At 50.9% G+C, this 17,329-nt stretch overlaps 1 protein-coding gene across 1 annotated transcript in view; it reads right to left on the reverse strand.

The window, feature by feature from the left end:
* Nucleotides 1–8,738: 8,738 nt before the first annotated feature.
* Nucleotides 8,739–17,329, reverse strand: part of LOC141116508 (junctional adhesion molecule A-like) — a 28,230-nt gene continuing 19,639 nt past the window's right edge. Inside the window, exons 3-6 of the mRNA XM_073608883.1 lie at nucleotides 16,640–16,747; nucleotides 16,171–16,326; nucleotides 15,890–16,092; nucleotides 8,739–8,927 (exon numbers count right to left, since the gene is read on the reverse strand). Of these exons, the coding sequence (XP_073464984.1) occupies nucleotides 8,754–8,927; nucleotides 15,890–16,092; nucleotides 16,171–16,326; nucleotides 16,640–16,747 (641 nt within the window). The 3' untranslated portion in view covers nucleotides 8,739–8,753. The remainder of the gene's footprint in view (nucleotides 8,928–15,889; nucleotides 16,093–16,170; nucleotides 16,327–16,639; nucleotides 16,748–17,329) is intronic.

A 17,329-nucleotide genomic window follows, 5' to 3' on the forward strand; every position in this document is an offset into this window, starting at 1 on the left:
AGAGTGCGAGGAGAGGAGAAGAGCGCAAGAAGAGAAGAGCGCGAGGAAAGGAGAAGGCGAGGAGAGGAGGAGAGGAGAGTGCGAGGAGAGGAGAAGAGTGCGAGGAGAGGAGAAGAGCGCAAGAAGAGGAGAAGAGCGCAAGAAGAGGAGAAGAGCGCAAGAAGAGGAGAAGAGCGTGAGGAAAGGAGAAGAGCGCGAGGAAAGGAGAAGAGCGCGAGGAAAGGAGAAGAGCGCGAGGAAAGGAGAAGAGCGCGAGGAAAGGAGAAGAGCGCGAGGAGAGGAGAAGAGCGCAAGGAGAGGAGAAGAGGGTGAGGAGAGGAGAAGGGTGCGATGAGAAGAGCGCAAGGAGAAGAGGGTGAGGAGAGGAGAAGAGGGCGAGGAGAGGAGAAGAGGGCGAGGAGAGGAGAAGAGGGTGAGGAGAGGAGAAGAGGGCAAGGAGAGGAGAAGAGAGCATGAGGAGAGAAGAGCATGAGGAGAGAAGAGCGCAAGGAGAGGAGAAGAGGGTGAGGGGAGGAGAAGAGTGCGATGAGAAGAGCACAAGGAGAAGAGGGTGAGGAGAGGAGAAGAGGGCGAGGAGAGGAGAGTGTGAGGAGAGGAGAAGAGCACGAGGAGAAGAGTGCAAAGAGAAGAGACAAAGAGCGTGAGAAGAGGAGAAGAGCGCGAGGAAAGGAGGAGAAGAGGGTGAGGAGTAGAGTGGGAGGAGAGGAGAAGAGCGCGAGGAGAGGAGAAGGCGAGGAGAGGAGGAGAGGAGAGTGCGAGGAGAGGAGAAGAGAGCACGAGGAGAAGAGTGCGAGGAGAGGAGAAGAGTGCGAGGAGAAGAGCGCAAGAAGAGGAGAAGAGCGCGAGGAAAGGAGAAGAGCGCGAGGAAAGGAGAAGAGCGCAAGAAGAGGAGAAGAGCGCAAGGAAAGGAGAAGAGCGTGAGGAGAGGAGAAGAGGGTGAGGGGAGGAGAAGAGTGCGATGAGAAGAGCGCAAGGAGAAGAGGGTGAGGAGAGGAGAAGAGGGCGAGGAGAGGAGAGTGTGAGGAGAGGAGAAGAGCGCGAGGAGAAAAGAGCTCGAGGAGAAGAGTGCAAAGAGAAGAGACGAAGAGTGTGAGAAGAGGAGAAGAGCGCGAGGAAAGGAGGAGAAGAGGGTGAGGAGAAGAGTGGGAGGAGAGGAGAAGAGTGGGAGGAGAGGAGAAGAGGGCGAGGAGAGGAGGAGAGGAGAGTGCGAGGAGAGGAGAAGAGAGCACGAGGAGAAGAGGGCGAGGAGAGGAGAAGGCGAGGAGAGGAGGAGGCGAGGAGAGGAGGAGAGGAGAGTGCGAGGAGAGGAGAAGAGAGCACAAGGAGAAGAGCGCAAGAAGAGGAGAAGAGCGCGAGGAAAGGAGAAGAGCGCGAGGAAAGGAGAAGAGCGCAAGAAGAGGAGAAGAGCGCAAGGAAAGGAGAAGAGCGCGAGGAGAGGAGAAGAGCGCAAGGAGAGGAGAAGAGGGTGAGGAGAGGAGAAGAGTGCGATGAGAAGAGCGCAAGGAGAAGAGGGTGAGGAGAGGAGAGTGTGAGGAGAGGAGAAGAGGGCAAAGAGAAGAGACGAAGAGCGTGAGACGAGGAGAAGAGCGCGAGGAAAGGAGGAGAAGAGGGTGAGGAGAAGAGTGGGAGGAGAGGAGAAGAGGGTGAGGAGAGGAGAAGAGGGCGAGGAGAGGAGAAGAGCGCGAAGAGAAGAGAGTGTGAGGAGAGCAGAAGAGTGCGAGGAAAGGAGAAGAGCGTGAGGAGAGGAGAAGAGCGTGAGGAGAGGAGAAGAGCGTGAGGAGAGGAGAAGAGCGTGAGGAGAGGAGAAGAGGGCGAGGAGAGGAGGAGAGGACAGTGCGAGGAGAAGAGAGCACGAGGAGAAGAGTGCGAGGAGAGGAGAAGAGCGCAAGAAGAGGAGAAGAGCGCGAGGAAAGGAGAAGAGCGCGAGGAAAGGAGGAGAGGAGAGTGCGAGGAGAGGAGAAGAGAGCACGAGGAGAAGAGTGCGAGGAAAGGAGAAGAGTGCAAGAAGAGGAGAAGAGCGCGAGGAAAGGAGAAGAGCGCGAGGAAAGGAGAAGAGCGCGAGGAAAGGAGAAGAGCGCGAGGAAAGGAGAAGGCGAGGAGAGGAGAAGAGAGCACGAGGAGAAGAGTGAGAGGAGAGGAGAAGAGCGCAAGAAGAGGAGAAGAGCGCGAGGAAAGGAGAAGAGCGCGAGGAAAGGAGAAGAGCGCAAGAAGAGGAGAAGAGCGCAAGAAGAGGAGAAGAGCACGAGGAAAGGAGAAGAGCGCAAGAAGAGGAGAAGAGCGCAAGAAGAGGAGAAGAGCGCGAGGAAAGGAGAAGAGCGCGAGGAAAGGAGAAGAGCGCGAGGAAAGGAGAAGAGGGTGAGAGGAGAAGAGGAGAGGAGAGTGTGAGGAGAGGAGAAGAGGGTGAGGAGAGGAGAAGAGGGCGAGGAGAGGAGAAGAGCGCGAAGAGAAGAGTGTGAGGAGAGGAGAAGAGTGCGAGGAGAGGAGAGGAGAGGAGGAGAGGAGAGTGCGAGGAGAGGAGAAGAGAGCACGAGGAGAAGAGTGCGAGGAGAGGAGAAGAGCGCGAGGAAAGGAGAAGAGTGCGAGGAGAAAAGAGCTCGAGGAGAAGAGCGCAAAGAGAAGAGACGAAGAGCGTGAGAAGAGGAGAAGAGCGCGAGGAAAGGAGGAGAAGAGTGGGAGGAGAGGAGAAGAGGGTGAGGAGAGGAGAAGAGGGCGAGGAGAGGAGAAGAGGACAGGTAGGTGATCTCTGGTGATAGAACTTCACCACAAATATAGAAAATACAACAAATCAAATCTTTATTATCCAACAAAATAAAGTCACAGCGATAATAATAATAATAATAATAATAATAATAATAATAATAATAATAATATAATAATAATAATAATAATAATAATAATAATAATAATAATAATAATAATATAATAATAATAATAATAATAATAATAATAATAATAATAATAATATAATAATAATATAATAATAATAATAATAATATAATAATAATAATAATAATGATCTCCTCGGATGTCTGGATGATGAATCACAAATCAACACCAAACTTCACCAACATGAAATTACAGAGGAGCCCAGAGGGTGGCGATGAAGAGCTGACAGACCACGTCGTACATCACTACCTTCTCACCTTCGTGATTGTTGGCCGACAATTGTGTGCTGTGTGTATAGAAGACAAGATTAGGCCACGCCCTTCAGACAAAAGTCCACAGATTTGTTGGCCAACAATCCGATCGTATGTACAGGTAGGTGATAGGAGAGGTAAGTAGACCAGTAAAGTAAAGCCAAGTACTCACCCCCCACACTCCTCTCAGGTAAGTACTCACCTAGACTGAGGAGCGCCCCCCACACTCCTCTCAGGTAAGTACTCACCTAGACTGAGGAGCACCCCCCCCACACTCCTCTCAGGTAAGTACTCACCTAGACTGAGGAGCGCCCCCACACTCCTCTCAGGTAAGTACTCACCTAGACTGAGGAGCACCCCCCACACTCCTCTCAGGTAAGTACTCACCTAGACTGAGGAGCAGCACCCCCACACTCCTCTCAGGTAAGTACTCACCTAGACTGAGGAGCAGCACCCCCCACACTCCTCTCAGGTAAGTACTCACCTAGACTGAGGAGCAGCACCCCCCACACTCCTCTCAGGTAAGTACTCACCTAGACTGAGGAATGCCCCCCACACTCCTCTCAGGTAAGTACTCACCTAGACTGAGGAGCACCCCCCACACTCCTCTCAAGTAAGTACTCACCTAGACTGAGGAGCGCCCCCCACACTCCTCTCAGGTAAGTACTCACCTAGACTGAGGAGCACCCCCACACTCCTCTCAGGTAAGTACTCACCTAGACTGAGGAGCACCCCCCACACTCCTCTCAAGTAAGTACTCACCTAGACTGAGGAGCGCCCCCCACACTCCTCTCAGGTAAGTACTCACCTAGACTGAGGAGCAGCACCCCCCACACTCCTCTCAGGTAAGTACTCACCTAGACTGAGGAGCACCCCCCACACTCCTCTCAAGTAAGTACTCACCTAGACTGAGGAGCACCCCCCACACTCCTCTCAGGTAAGTACTCACCTAGACTGAGGAGCACCCCACACACTCCTCTCAGGTAAGTACTCACCTAGACTGAGGAGCTCCCCCCACACTCCTCTCAGGTAAGTACTCACCTAGACTGAGGAGCAGCACCCCCCACACTCCTCTCAGGTAAGTACTCACCTAGACTGAGGAGCACCCCCCACACTCCTCTCAGGTAAGTACTCACCTAGACTGAGGAGCAGCACCCCCCACACTCCTCTCAGGTAAGTACTCACCTAGACTGAGGAGCACCCCCCACACTCCTCTCAGGTAAGTACTCACCTAGACTGAGGAGCGCCCCCCACACTCCTCTCAGGTAAGTACTCACCTAGACTGAGGAGCACCCCCCACACTTCTCTCAGGTAAGTACTCACCTAGACTGAGGAGCGCCCCCCACACTCCTCTCAGGTAAGTACTCACCTAGACTGAGGAGCACCCCCCACACTTCTCTCAGGTAAGTACTCACCTAGACTGAGGAGCACCCCCCACACTCCTCTCAGGTAAGTACTCACCTAGACTGAGGAGCGCCCCCCACACTCCTCTCAGGTAAGTACTCACCTAGACTGAGGAGCGCCCCCCACACTCCTCTTAGGTAAGTACTCATCTAGACTGAGGAGCACCCCCCACACTCCTCTCAGGTAAGTACTCACCTAGATTGAGGAGCACCCCCCACACTTCTCTCAGGTAAGTACTCACCTAGACTGAGGAATGCCCCCCCACACTCCTCTCAGGTAAGTACTCACCTAGACTGAGGAGCAGCACCCCCCACACTCCTCTCAGGTAAGTACTCACCTAGACTGAGGAGCAGCACCCCACACTCCTCTCAGGTAAGTACTCACCTAGACTGAGGAGCACCCCCCACACTCCTCTCAGGTAAGTACTCACCTAGATTGAGGAGCAGCACCCCCCACATTCCTCTCAGGTAAGTACTCACCTAGACTGAGGAATGCCCCCCACACTCCTCTCAGGTAAGTACTCACCTAGACTGAGGAGCACCCCCCACACTCCTCTCAAGTAAGTACTCACCTAGACTGAGGAGCGCCCCCCACACTCCTCTCAGGTAAGTACTCACCTAGACTGAGGAGCACCCCCCACACTCCTCTCAGGTAAGTACTCACCTAGACTGAGGAGCACCCCACACACTCCTCTCAGGTAAGTACTCACCTAGACTGAGGAGCTCCCCCCACACTCCTCTCAGGTAAGTACTCACCTAGACTGAGGAGCAGCACCCCCCACACTCCTCTCAGGTAAGTACTCACCTAGACTGAGGAGCACCCCCCACACTCCTCTCAGGTAAGTACTCACCTAGACTGAGGAGCAGCACCCCCCACACTCCTCTCAGGTAAGTACTCACCTAGACTGAGGAGCACCCCCCACACTCCTCTCAGGTAAGTACTCACCTAGACTGAGGAGCGCCCCCCACACTCCTCTCAGGTAAGTACTCACCTAGACTGAGGAGCACCCCCCACACTTCTCTCAGGTAAGTACTCACCTAGACTGAGGAGCGCCCCCCACACTCCTCTCAGGTAAGTACTCACCTAGACTGAGGAGCACCCCCCACACTTCTCTCAGGTAAGTACTCACCTAGACTGAGGAGCACCCCCCACACTCCTCTCAGGTAAGTACTCACCTAGACTGAGGAGCGCCCCCCACACTCCTCTCAGGTAAGTACTCACCTAGACTGAGGAGCGCCCCCCACACTCCTCTTAGGTAAGTACTCATCTAGACTGAGGAGCACCCCCCACACTCCTCTCAGGTAAGTACTCACCTAGATTGAGGAGCACCCCCCACACTTCTCTCAGGTAAGTACTCACCTAGACTGAGGAATGCCCCCCACACTCCTCTCAGGTAAGTACTCACCTAGACTGAGGAGCACCCCCCACACTCCTCTCAGGTAAGTACTCACCTAGACTGAGGAGCAGCACCCCCCACACTCCTCTCAAGTAAGTACTCACCTAGACTGAGGAGCACCCCCCACACTCCTCTCAGGTAAGTACTCACCTAGACTGAGGAGCACCCCCCACACTCCTCTCAGGTAAGTACTCACCTAGACTGAGGAGCAGCACCCCCCACACTCCTCTCAGGTAAGTACTCACCTAGACTGAGGAGCACCCCCCACACTCCTCTCAGGTAAGTACTCACCTAGACTGAGGAGCACCCCCCACACTCCTCTCAGGTAAGTACTCACCTAGACTGAGGAGCAGCACCCCCCACACTCCTCTCAGGTAAGTACTCACCTAGACTGAGGAGCAGCACCCCACACTCCTCTCAGGTAAGTACTCACCTAGACTGAGGAGCACCCCCCACACTCCTCTCAGGTAAGTACTCACCTAGACTGAGGAGCACCCCCCACACTCCTCTCAGGTAAGTACTCACCTAGACTGAGGAGCACCCCCCACACTCCTCTCAAGTAAGTACTCACCTAGACTGAGGAACACCCCCACACCCCTCTCAGGTAAGTACTCACCTAGACTGAGGAACACCCCCCACACTCCTCTCAGGTAAGTACTCACCTAGACTGAGGAGCACCCCCCACACTCCTCTCAGGTAAGTACTCACCTAGACTGAGGCGCACCCCCCACACTCCTCTCAAGTAAGTACTCACCTAGACTGAGGAGCGCCCCCCACATTCCACCCAGGTAAGTACTCACCTAGACTGAGGAGTAGGGGGTCCCTGTCCTCCGGGGGAAGAAGGGTGGCACCCTCTCCTTCAACCACCCAGGGGCCCTCTCCTTCTCCCATCTACCACCCAGGAGCCCTCTCCTTCTCCCACGTCCACCCAGGAGCCCTCTCCTTCTCCCACGTCCACCCAGGAGCCCTCTCCTTCTCCCACCTACCACCCAGGAGCCCTCTCCTTCTCCCATGTCCACCCAGGAGCCCTCTCCTTCTCCCACCTACCACCCAGGAGCCCTCTCCTTCTCCCACCGTCCACCCAGGAGCCCTCTCCTTCTCCCACCTACCACCCAGGAGCCCTCTCCTTCTCCCACCTACCACCCAGGAGCCCTCTCCTTCTCCCACCTACCACCCAGGGGCCCTCTCCTTCTCCCACCTACCACCCAGGGGCCCTCTCCTTCTCCCACCTACCACCCAGGAGCCCTCTCCTTCTCCCACCTACCACCCAGGAGCCCTTTCCTTCTCCCACCTACCACCCAGGGGCCCTCTCCTTCTCCCACCTACCACCCAGGAGCCCTCTCCTTCTCCCACCTACCACCCAGGAGCCCTCTCCTTCTCCCACGTCCACCACCAAGAGCCAGAGGGTCTAATAGGCTTCAAAATACGGTGGGCTCGGGGTGCAGAGCACTGCGTCCCAATCCCACCCTGTTGTGTGGCATAGCAAATTCATTTTCGCTATTTTCACACTAATGTTCCTCCCTGCCAATCAGCAGGCAGGTCATTGAGACCTGTCTCCCGTATTGGCCAAAGCATTAGGCGATCCTATTGGATGCCTAACACTTTGGCAGGAGAGGAGACATGGCGGAAGAAGCCTGAGGAGCCGAGCAGACCTGCAGCCACCTACAGAAGAGGAGGAGGAAGCCCCGTGACTCGGTAAGTGCCGTCGGACTGGCCACGGAGGGGTTAGTGACAGCCGAGCTGGGGAACGCGCCTGGCTGCATTTGATGGGCACAAGTGTCTGCATATACTGGGCACAATGATGGGGGGTGCAGCTTTATGTTTTTCCTCAACCTCCCATACACACACAGTGTTATTATGCACGGGGCCCACCCCTTCTCCTGAGCCGCCTAGGGCGTGTTGGGAGGCGGTGCTGTTGATTATGTAATTAAGCAACTTGCACCACTTCCGCCCGCCCAAGTCTATAATTTTTCTCAACTGAAAATAGCGTCTGCGCATGCACGGTATAGCAGCGGTGAAGCCGCGCATGCGCAGTGAAGCTGCGCGAACAGCTGTTTGGTGACGTAGCCGCACCGGAAGTGACAGGGTTGAGGTTTTGCATAGGTCGAGCTTTTTTTACAACACTGGCACTGGCTTCATCCCCAAGAGTTTCTCATGGGGCCCCCCACTGGTCCCGTTGGGTCAGCAGGGCAGACAGGAGGAGGAGGAGGAGCAGCATTAGCGGTTCTCTCTCCTCTCCTGCTTGTGAGGGGAAGGGGGAAGTGTCAGCGCTGGCTCTGAGCGGCTCTCCCTGGCTGTGATCCTGAGCTGTCAGTGAGCTTCAATCACCCGGTAAACAGCTGCTATCTCTCCTTGTGGCGGTGAGCGGACTCAGCACTGTGCTTATGGCAGGGGGGGTTATGGCTGCCAGTAGAGGCGGCTCTCTAATTAGGCAAACTAGGCGGCCGCGAGGCCCCTGTGAGTGTGAGGCCTTAGGCGACTACCTAATTAGAGAGCTGCCTCTTGTGGTGGGAGGAGCAGGGGGGAGAATGATGGGAGGAGCAAGGGATAAGAGTGATGGGCGGAGCAGGGAAGGAGAGTGATGGGCGGAGCAGGGGGAGAGTGATGGGCGGAGCATCATAATGAATGTGTTTTTTGATGTTTTTCACATGCACTCACATAGGAGTGTTGTCGAAATGCGTTGAGATTCTTATGTGAAGCTTCTTTGTAGAACCCGGAATGTTCTGTGTAGTGCAGATGGGATTATAGCTCCCTATATTACATGGATATGGTCATCACAATGTCCTTTTTACATTTTGTATTATAAACTCAGCATTTTATATTTTCTCACTTCCTATATTATAAATACTGTCCGGAGAGGGGTCACCCCCCCCGAATGTCCGATACTTACTGACTTCCATCTGGACCGGTGCCGATGACTCCTTCCCCAGAGAATTTTCTGCTTGGCAGGAATATTGTCCGACATCCGTCTTCATCACCGGACTGATCTGCTGGAAATTGAGAACCACATATATGAACCAAGCGTGTCATAAGATCGATCATTACTGAGATCTGTACACGAGCGACTGAACCCCAATACTGTACAGTCATGTGAGAAAGTACACCCCTCCCCCACACACTGTATACAGATAAATATACACTCACCGGCCACTTTATTAGGTACACCTGTTCAGTTGCTTGGTAACACAAATTGCTAATTGTGACGGAACGTCCCACACTCCGCTTGAGTGCGTCCATCATTATATCGCGTCCCAAGTCCTGGAACAGGAGACCGATGGATCTGGTCCTAAGTCTTGGAACACGAGACCGATGGATCTGGTCCTAAGTCCTGGAACACGAGACCGATGGATCTGGTCCTAAGTCCTGGAACACGAGACCGATGGATCTGGTCCTAAGTCCTGGAACACGAGACCGATGAATCTGGTCCTAAGTCCTGGAACACGAGACCGATGGATCTGGTCCTAAGTCCTGGAACACGAGACCGATGGATCTGGTCCTAAGTCTTGGAACATGAGACCGATGGATCTGGTCCTAAGTCCTGGAACATGAGACCGATGGATCTGGTCCTAAGTCCTGGAACATGAGACCGATGGATCTGGTCCTAAGTGGTGGAACACGAGACCGATGGATCTGGTCCTAAGTGGTGGAACATGAGACCGATGGATCTGGTCCTAAGTCCTGGAACACAAGACCGATGGATCTGGTCCTAAGTCCTGGAACACAAGACCGATGGATCTGGTCCTAAGTCCTGGAACACGAGACCGATGGATCTGGTCCTAAGTCCTGGAACACGAGACCGATGGATCTGGTCCTAAGTCCTGGAACACGAGACCGATGGGTCTGGTGCTAAGTCCTGGAACACGAGACCGATGGGTCTGGTGCTAAGTCCTGGAACACGAGACCGATGGATCTGGTCCTAAGTCCTGGAACACGAGACCGATGGATCTGGTCCTAAGTCCTGGAACACGAGACCGATGGATCTGGTCCTAAGTCCTGGAACACGAGACCGATGGATCTGGTCCTAAGTCCTGGAACACGAGACCGATGGATCTGGTCCTAAGTCCTGGAACATGAGACCGATGGATCTGGTCCTAAGTGGTGGAACACGAGACCGATGGATCTGGTCCTAAGTGGTGGAACATGAGACCGATGGATCTGGTCCTAAGTCCTGGAACACAAGACCGATGGATCTGGTCCTAAGTCCTGGAACACGAGACCGATGGATCTGGTCCTAAGTCCTGGAACACGAGACCGATGGATCTGGTCCTAAGTCCTGGAACACGAGACCGATGGATCTGGTCCTAAGTCCTGGAACACGAGACCGATGGATCTGGTCCTAAGTCCTGGAACACGAGACCGATGGATCTGGTCCTAAGTCCTGGAACATGAGACCGATGGATCTGGTCCTAAGTCCTGGAACATGAGACCGATGGATCTGGTCCTAAGTCCTGGAACACGAGACCGATGGATCTGGTCCTAAGTCCTGGAACACGAGACCGATGGATCTGGTCCTAAGTCCTGGAACACAAGACCGATGGATCTGGTCCTAAGTCCTGGAACATGAGACCGATGGATCTGGTCCTAAGTCCTGGAACATGAGACCGATGGATCTGGTCCCAAGTGGTGGAACATGAGACCGATGGATCTGGTCCTAAGTGGTGGAACATGAGACCGATGGATCTGGTCCTAAGTCCTGGAACACAAGACCGATGGATCTGGTCCTAAGTCCTGGAACACGAGACCGATGGATCTGGTCCTAAGTCCTGGAACACAAGACCGATGGGTCTGGTCCTAAGTCCTGGAACACGAGACCGATGGATCTGGTCCTAAGTCCTGGAACACGAGACCGATGGATCTGGTCCTAAGTCCTGGAACACGAGACCGATGGATCTGGTCCTAAGTCCTGGAACACGAGACCGATGGATCTGGTCCTAAGTCCTGGAACACGAGACCGATGGATCTGGTCCTAAGTCCTGGAAGTAGGGGGCCCAACTATAAAAAAGTATTCATACCCCTTGAAATTTCCCACATTTTGTACAACCAAAACCATAAATGTATTTTATTGGGATTTTATGTGATAGACCAACACAAAGTGTCACATAATTGTGAAGTGGAAGGAAAATGATAAATGGTTTTCAAAATTGGCACCTGGGGCGTATTCTATATCTGCCCCCCCCCCCAGGCAGACAGGCAGTGCACCGCACGTCGACGTCAAGTGATGTTAGGGTAGTTTACGGGGAGATGATATAGTGCCAGGTTAGGTGGTAGTGGCAGGTTAGGGTGATATAGAGCCAGGTTAGGGTGATATAGTGCCAGGTTAGGGTGATATACAGTAGTGCCAAGTTAGGTGGTAGTGGCAGGCTAGGAAGTAGTGGCAGGTTAGGTGATAGTGGCAGTGGCAGGCTAGGTGGTAGTGCCGGGTTAGGTGGTAGTGCCAAGTTAGGGTGGTGCAGTGCCAGGTTAGGTGGTAGTGCCAGGTTAGGGTGATATAGTGCCAGGTTAGGTGGTAGTGGCAGGTTAGGGTGGTGTAGTGCCAGGTTAGGTGGTATAGTGCCAGGTTAGGGTGATATAGTGCCAGGTTAGGTGGTAATGACAGGCTAGGATCAGTCACTGTTTCTAATATGGCATATCCAGGGTCCCCAGAGTCTGTGTGTCTTGGGGGGACATGGACCTGAATCCAAAGTAGCACCACCTCAAGGGTCCCCAGGCATACAGCTCACAAAGAGCACCGTTCCCCCAAATGCCAGGGCCCATAATTGGTAGGCAAGAGGCTGGAATTCTGTCCCCTCCACAAGCCTCTGTCCCGAGTAAGTCCATCACATTTCTCCCCCATCAAAAGTCGACTAACAAGGTCCCAGACCTCCACCTGGTCTGGACATGCGTTATTCAGGCAGAGGGACCTCACATAGTCAGTCCACATGATCTCCAATCTTGGCTGCACGGAATAGTTGTCATCAGGAGGTGTGAGGAAGAGGTCATTGACTCTCTATCCGGCTGTCAGCACTTCAGCTGGGTGGTCTTAGCTTGCTACTAGCAAGGGGGACCTAATAAAAGGGGTCCAACCCGCTACTAGCAAGGGGGACCTAATAAAGGGGGTCCAACCCGCTACTAGCAAGGGGGACCTAATAAAGGGGGTCCAACCCGCTACTAGCAAGGGGGACCTAATAAAGGGGGTCCAACCCGCTACTAGCAAGGGGGACCTAATAAAGGGGGTCCAACCCGCTACTAGCAAGGGGGACCTAATAAAGGGGGTCCAACCCACTACTAGCAAGGGGGACCTAATTAAGGGGGTCCAACCCGCTACTAGCAAGGGGGACCTAATAAAGGGGGTCCAACCCACTACTAGCAAGGGGGACCTAATGAAGTGGCCGGTGAGTAAAGTAGGCACCACAGGAATGCAGATCCAACGCTTGACCATTTAAAATACAATATACTTTTTCACATGACTTTACAATTGTGACAATACCTGCACAGGGACTAGTGATCTATACCTAGTACAGTGGATGGGTCACTATACCAATACCTGATCTATACCTAGTACAGTGGATGGGTCACTATACCAATCCCTGATCTATACCTAGTACAGTGGATGGGTCACTATACCAATCCCTGATCTATACCTAGTACAGTGGATGGGTCACTATACCAATACCTGATCTATACCTAGTACAGTGGATGGGTCACTATACCAATACCTGATCTATACCTAGTACAGTGGATGGGTCACTATACCAATCCCTGATCTATACCTAATACAGTGGATGGGTCACTATACCAATACCTGATCTATACCTAGTACAGTGGATGGATCACTATACCAATACCTGATCTATACCTAGTACAGTGGATGGGTCACTATACCAATACCTGGATCTATACCTAGTACAGTGGATGGGTCACTATACCAATACCTGGATCTATACCTAGTACAGTGGATGGATCACTATACCAATACCTGATCTATACCTAGTACAGTGGATGGGTCACTATACCAATACCTGATCTATACCTAGTACAGTGGATGGGTCACTATACCAATACCTGATCTATACCTAGTACAGTGGATGGATCACTATACCAATACCTGGATCTATACCTAGTACAGTGGATGGGTCACTATACCAATACCTGGATCTATACCTAGTACAGTGGATGGATCACTATACCAATACCTGATCTATACCTAGTACAGTGGATGGGTCACTATACCAATACCTGATCTATACCTAGTACAGTGGATGGGTCACTATACCAATCCCTGATCTATACCTAGTACAGTGGATGGGTCACTATACCAATACCTGATCTATACCTAGTACAGTGGATGGGTCACTATACCAATCCCTGATCTATACCTAGTACAGTGGATGGGTCACTATACCAATCCCTGATCTATACCTAATACAGTGGATGGGTCACTATACCAATACCTGATCTATACCTAGTACAGTGGATGGATCACTATACCAATACCTGATCTATACCTAGTACAGTGGATGGGTCACTATACCAATACCTGGATCTATACCTAGTACAGTGGATGGGTCACTATACCAATACCTGGATCTATACCTAGTACAGTGGATGGATCACTATACCAATACCTGATCTATACCTAGTACAGTGGATGGGTCACTATACCAATACCTGATCTATACCTAGTACAGTGGATGGGTCACTATACCAATACCTGATCTATACCTAGTACAGTGGATGGGTCACTATACCAATACCTGGATCTATACCTAGTACAATGGATGGGTCACTATACCAATACCTGATCTATACCTAGTACAGTGGATGGGTCACCATACCAATACCTGGATCTATACCTAGTACAGTGGATGGGTCACTATACCAATACCTGATCTATACCTAGTACAATGGATGGGTCACTATACCAATCCCTGATCTATACCTAGTACAGTGGATGGGTCACTATACCAATACCTGATCTATACCTAGTACAGTGGATGGATCACTATACCAATACCTGGATCTATACCTAGTACAGTGGATGGATCACTATACCAATACCTGATCTATACCTAGTACAGTGGATGGGTCACTATACCAATACCTGGATCTATACCTAGTACAGTGGATGGGTCACTATACCAATATCTGATCTATACCTAGTACAATGGATGGGTCACTATACCAATACCTGGATCTATACCTAGTACAGTGGATGGGTCACTATACCAATACCTGATCTATACCTAGTACAGTGGATGGATCACTATACCAATACCTGATCTATACCTAGTACAGTGGATGGGTCACTATACCAATCCCTGATCTATACCTAGTACAGTGGATGGGTCACTATACCAATCCCTGATCTATACCTAGTACAGTGGATGGGTCACTATACCAATACCTGATCTATACCTAGTACAGTGGATGGGTCACTATACCAATCCCTGATCTATACCTAGTACAGTGGATGGGTCACTATACCAATACCTGATCTATACCTAGTACAGTGGATGGGTCACTATACCAATCCCTGATCTATACCTAGTACAGTGGATGGGTCACTATACCAATACCTGATCTATACCTAGTACAGTGGATGGGTCACTATACCAATCCCTGATCTATACCTAGTACAGTGGATGGATCACTATACCAATACCTGGATCTATACCTAGTACAGTGGATGGATCACTATACCAATACCTGATCTATACCTAGTACAGTGGATGGGTCACTATACCAATACCTGATCTATACCTAGTACAGTGGATGGGTCACTATACCAATACCTGATCTATACCTAGTACAGTGGATGGGTCACTATACCAATCCCTGATCTATACCTAGTACAGTGGATGGGTCACTATACCAATACCTGATCTATACCTAGTACAGTGGATGGGTCACTATACCAATACCTGATCTATACCTAGTACAGTGGATGGGTCACTATACCAATACCTGGATCTATACCTAGTACAATGGATGGGTCACTATACCAATACCTGATCTATACCTAGTACAGTGGATGGGTCACCATACCAATACCTGGATCTATACCTAGTACAGTGGATGGGTCACTATACCAATACCTGATCTATACCTAGTACAATGGATGGGTCACTATACCAATACCTGATCTATACCTAGTACAGTGGATGGGTCACTATACCAATACCTGATCTATACCTAGTACAGTGGATGGGTCACTATACCAATACCTGATCTATACCTAGTACAGTGGATGGATCACTATACCAATACCTGGATCTATACCTAGTACAGTGGATGGGTCACTATACCAATACCTGATCTATACCTAGTACAATGGATGGGTCACTATACCAATACCTGGATCTATACCTAGTACAGTGGATGGGTCACTATACCAATACCTGATCTATACCTAGTACAGTGGATGGATCACTATACCAATACCTGATCTATACCTAGTACAGTGGATGGGTCACTATACCAATACCTGATCTATACCTAGTACAATGGATGGGTCACTATACCAATACCTGGATCTATACCTAGTACAGTGGATGGGTCACTATACCAATACCTGATCTATACCTAGTACAGTGGATGGATCACTATACCAATACCTGATCTATACCTAGTACAGTGGATGGGTCACTATACCAATACCTGATCTATACCTAGTACAGTGGATGGGTCACTATACCAATACCTGATCTATACCTAGTACAATGGATGGGTCACTATACCAATACCTGATCTATACCTAATACAGTGGATGGGTCACTATACCAATACCTGATCTATACCTAGTACAGTGGATGGGTCACTATACCAATCCCTGATCTATACCTAGTACAGTGGACGGGTCACTATACTAATACCTGATCTATACCTAGTACAGTGGATGGGTCACTATACCAATACCTGATCTATACCTAGTACAGTGGATGGTCAGTGACTGGCACATGGGTTTGCAGCTTACCAGTTGTCCAGTTGTTTTATCGATGGTGTAGCTGGAGTTCTGGAAGGTGGGGCTGTCCTTGGGGTTTTCGGGCATTGGGACACCATTCTTGTACCAGGTGAAGACTGGAGGTGGTGAGGCGTCCTTCTCAATGCAGTAAAGGGTTGCGGTACTCCCGGTACTGACAGAAGTTGGTACCTGAGCGATGGGCACAGAGGGGGGAACTGAAGAAGAACAGAAAGTGAGAGGTCATCCCAACCCATCCTAGAAAGTCACAGTACTGAGGTCACCAATATTCTCACCCAACACCACCAGCTGAGTCTTGTCCTGGAAGTACTGCGGCTTCCCGCTGGAATCCTTTCCGGTCACCTCACACGAATATTCCCCACTGTCCTTCCTGGTCACCGAATCTAGCCGGAGGCCTTGTGGGAAGAAGGTCGCCCGACTCTTATAGGGTGCTATGAGAGAAACCAACATATTAATGGAGAATGATCATCTGATACCTGGAGGACACCTCATCTGTCCCAACTCCACCCTCTAATACAGCTTATAGCAGGGGATTTATGATGGAAAAACCACCACCCCCAATCTCCACCTCCCCACCCATAATTGTTGTGTGTCCCATCTCACCAATAGCCCCCCCCATGATTTATATCTGTCCCCGATATCCTCCCCAACTTGATTTGTGTCTGCCCCCTCTCACCACATGCTGTAAATAGAGGGCCATTTACCTGGGCAGGAGATGGAGGGGAGGTTTAATGGGTGACTTACCTGTCAGTTCTCCATCATAGTACATCATGGTGGAGTCAGTGCCGGATGTGAACTTCCACTCCACACGTGGGTTCTGGTAGATGGGATAATTGCATGGAAATTCTGCATCTGAGGAGGAAGAGTATACATGTAATATAAGTGGTGTAGCAGGATGGTTCCTTGCCAGTAGGGATGAGCCAAACACCCCCCAGTTCGGTTCGCACCAGAACCTGCGAACGGACCGAAAGTTCACACGAACGTTAGAACCCCATTGACGTCTATGGGACTCGAACGTTCGAAATCAAAAGTGCTCATTTTAAAGGCTAATTTGCAAGTTATTGTCCTAAAAAGTGTTTGGGGACCCGGGTCCTACCCCAGGGGACATGTATCAATGCAAAAAAAACTTTTAAAAACGGCCGTTTTTTCGGGAGCAGTGATTTTAATGATGCTTAAAGTAAAAAAAAAAAAAGTGAAATATTCCTTTAAATATCGTACCTGAGGGGTGTCTATAGTATGTCTGTAAAGTGACGCGTGTTTCCCGTGTTTAGAACAGTCCCTGCACCAAATGTCATTTTTAAAGGAAAAAATCTCATTTAAAACTGCTTGCGGGTTTAATGTCATGTCGGGTCCTGGCAATATGGATGAAAATCAGTGAGACAAACGGCATGGGTACCCCCCAGTCCATTACCAGGCCCTTTGGGTCTTGTATGG

This window comes from Aquarana catesbeiana, linkage group LG13, assembly GCF_042186555.1.
Source record: "Aquarana catesbeiana isolate 2022-GZ linkage group LG13, ASM4218655v1, whole genome shotgun sequence".
Taxonomy (NCBI): domain Eukaryota; kingdom Metazoa; phylum Chordata; class Amphibia; order Anura; family Ranidae; genus Aquarana; species Aquarana catesbeiana.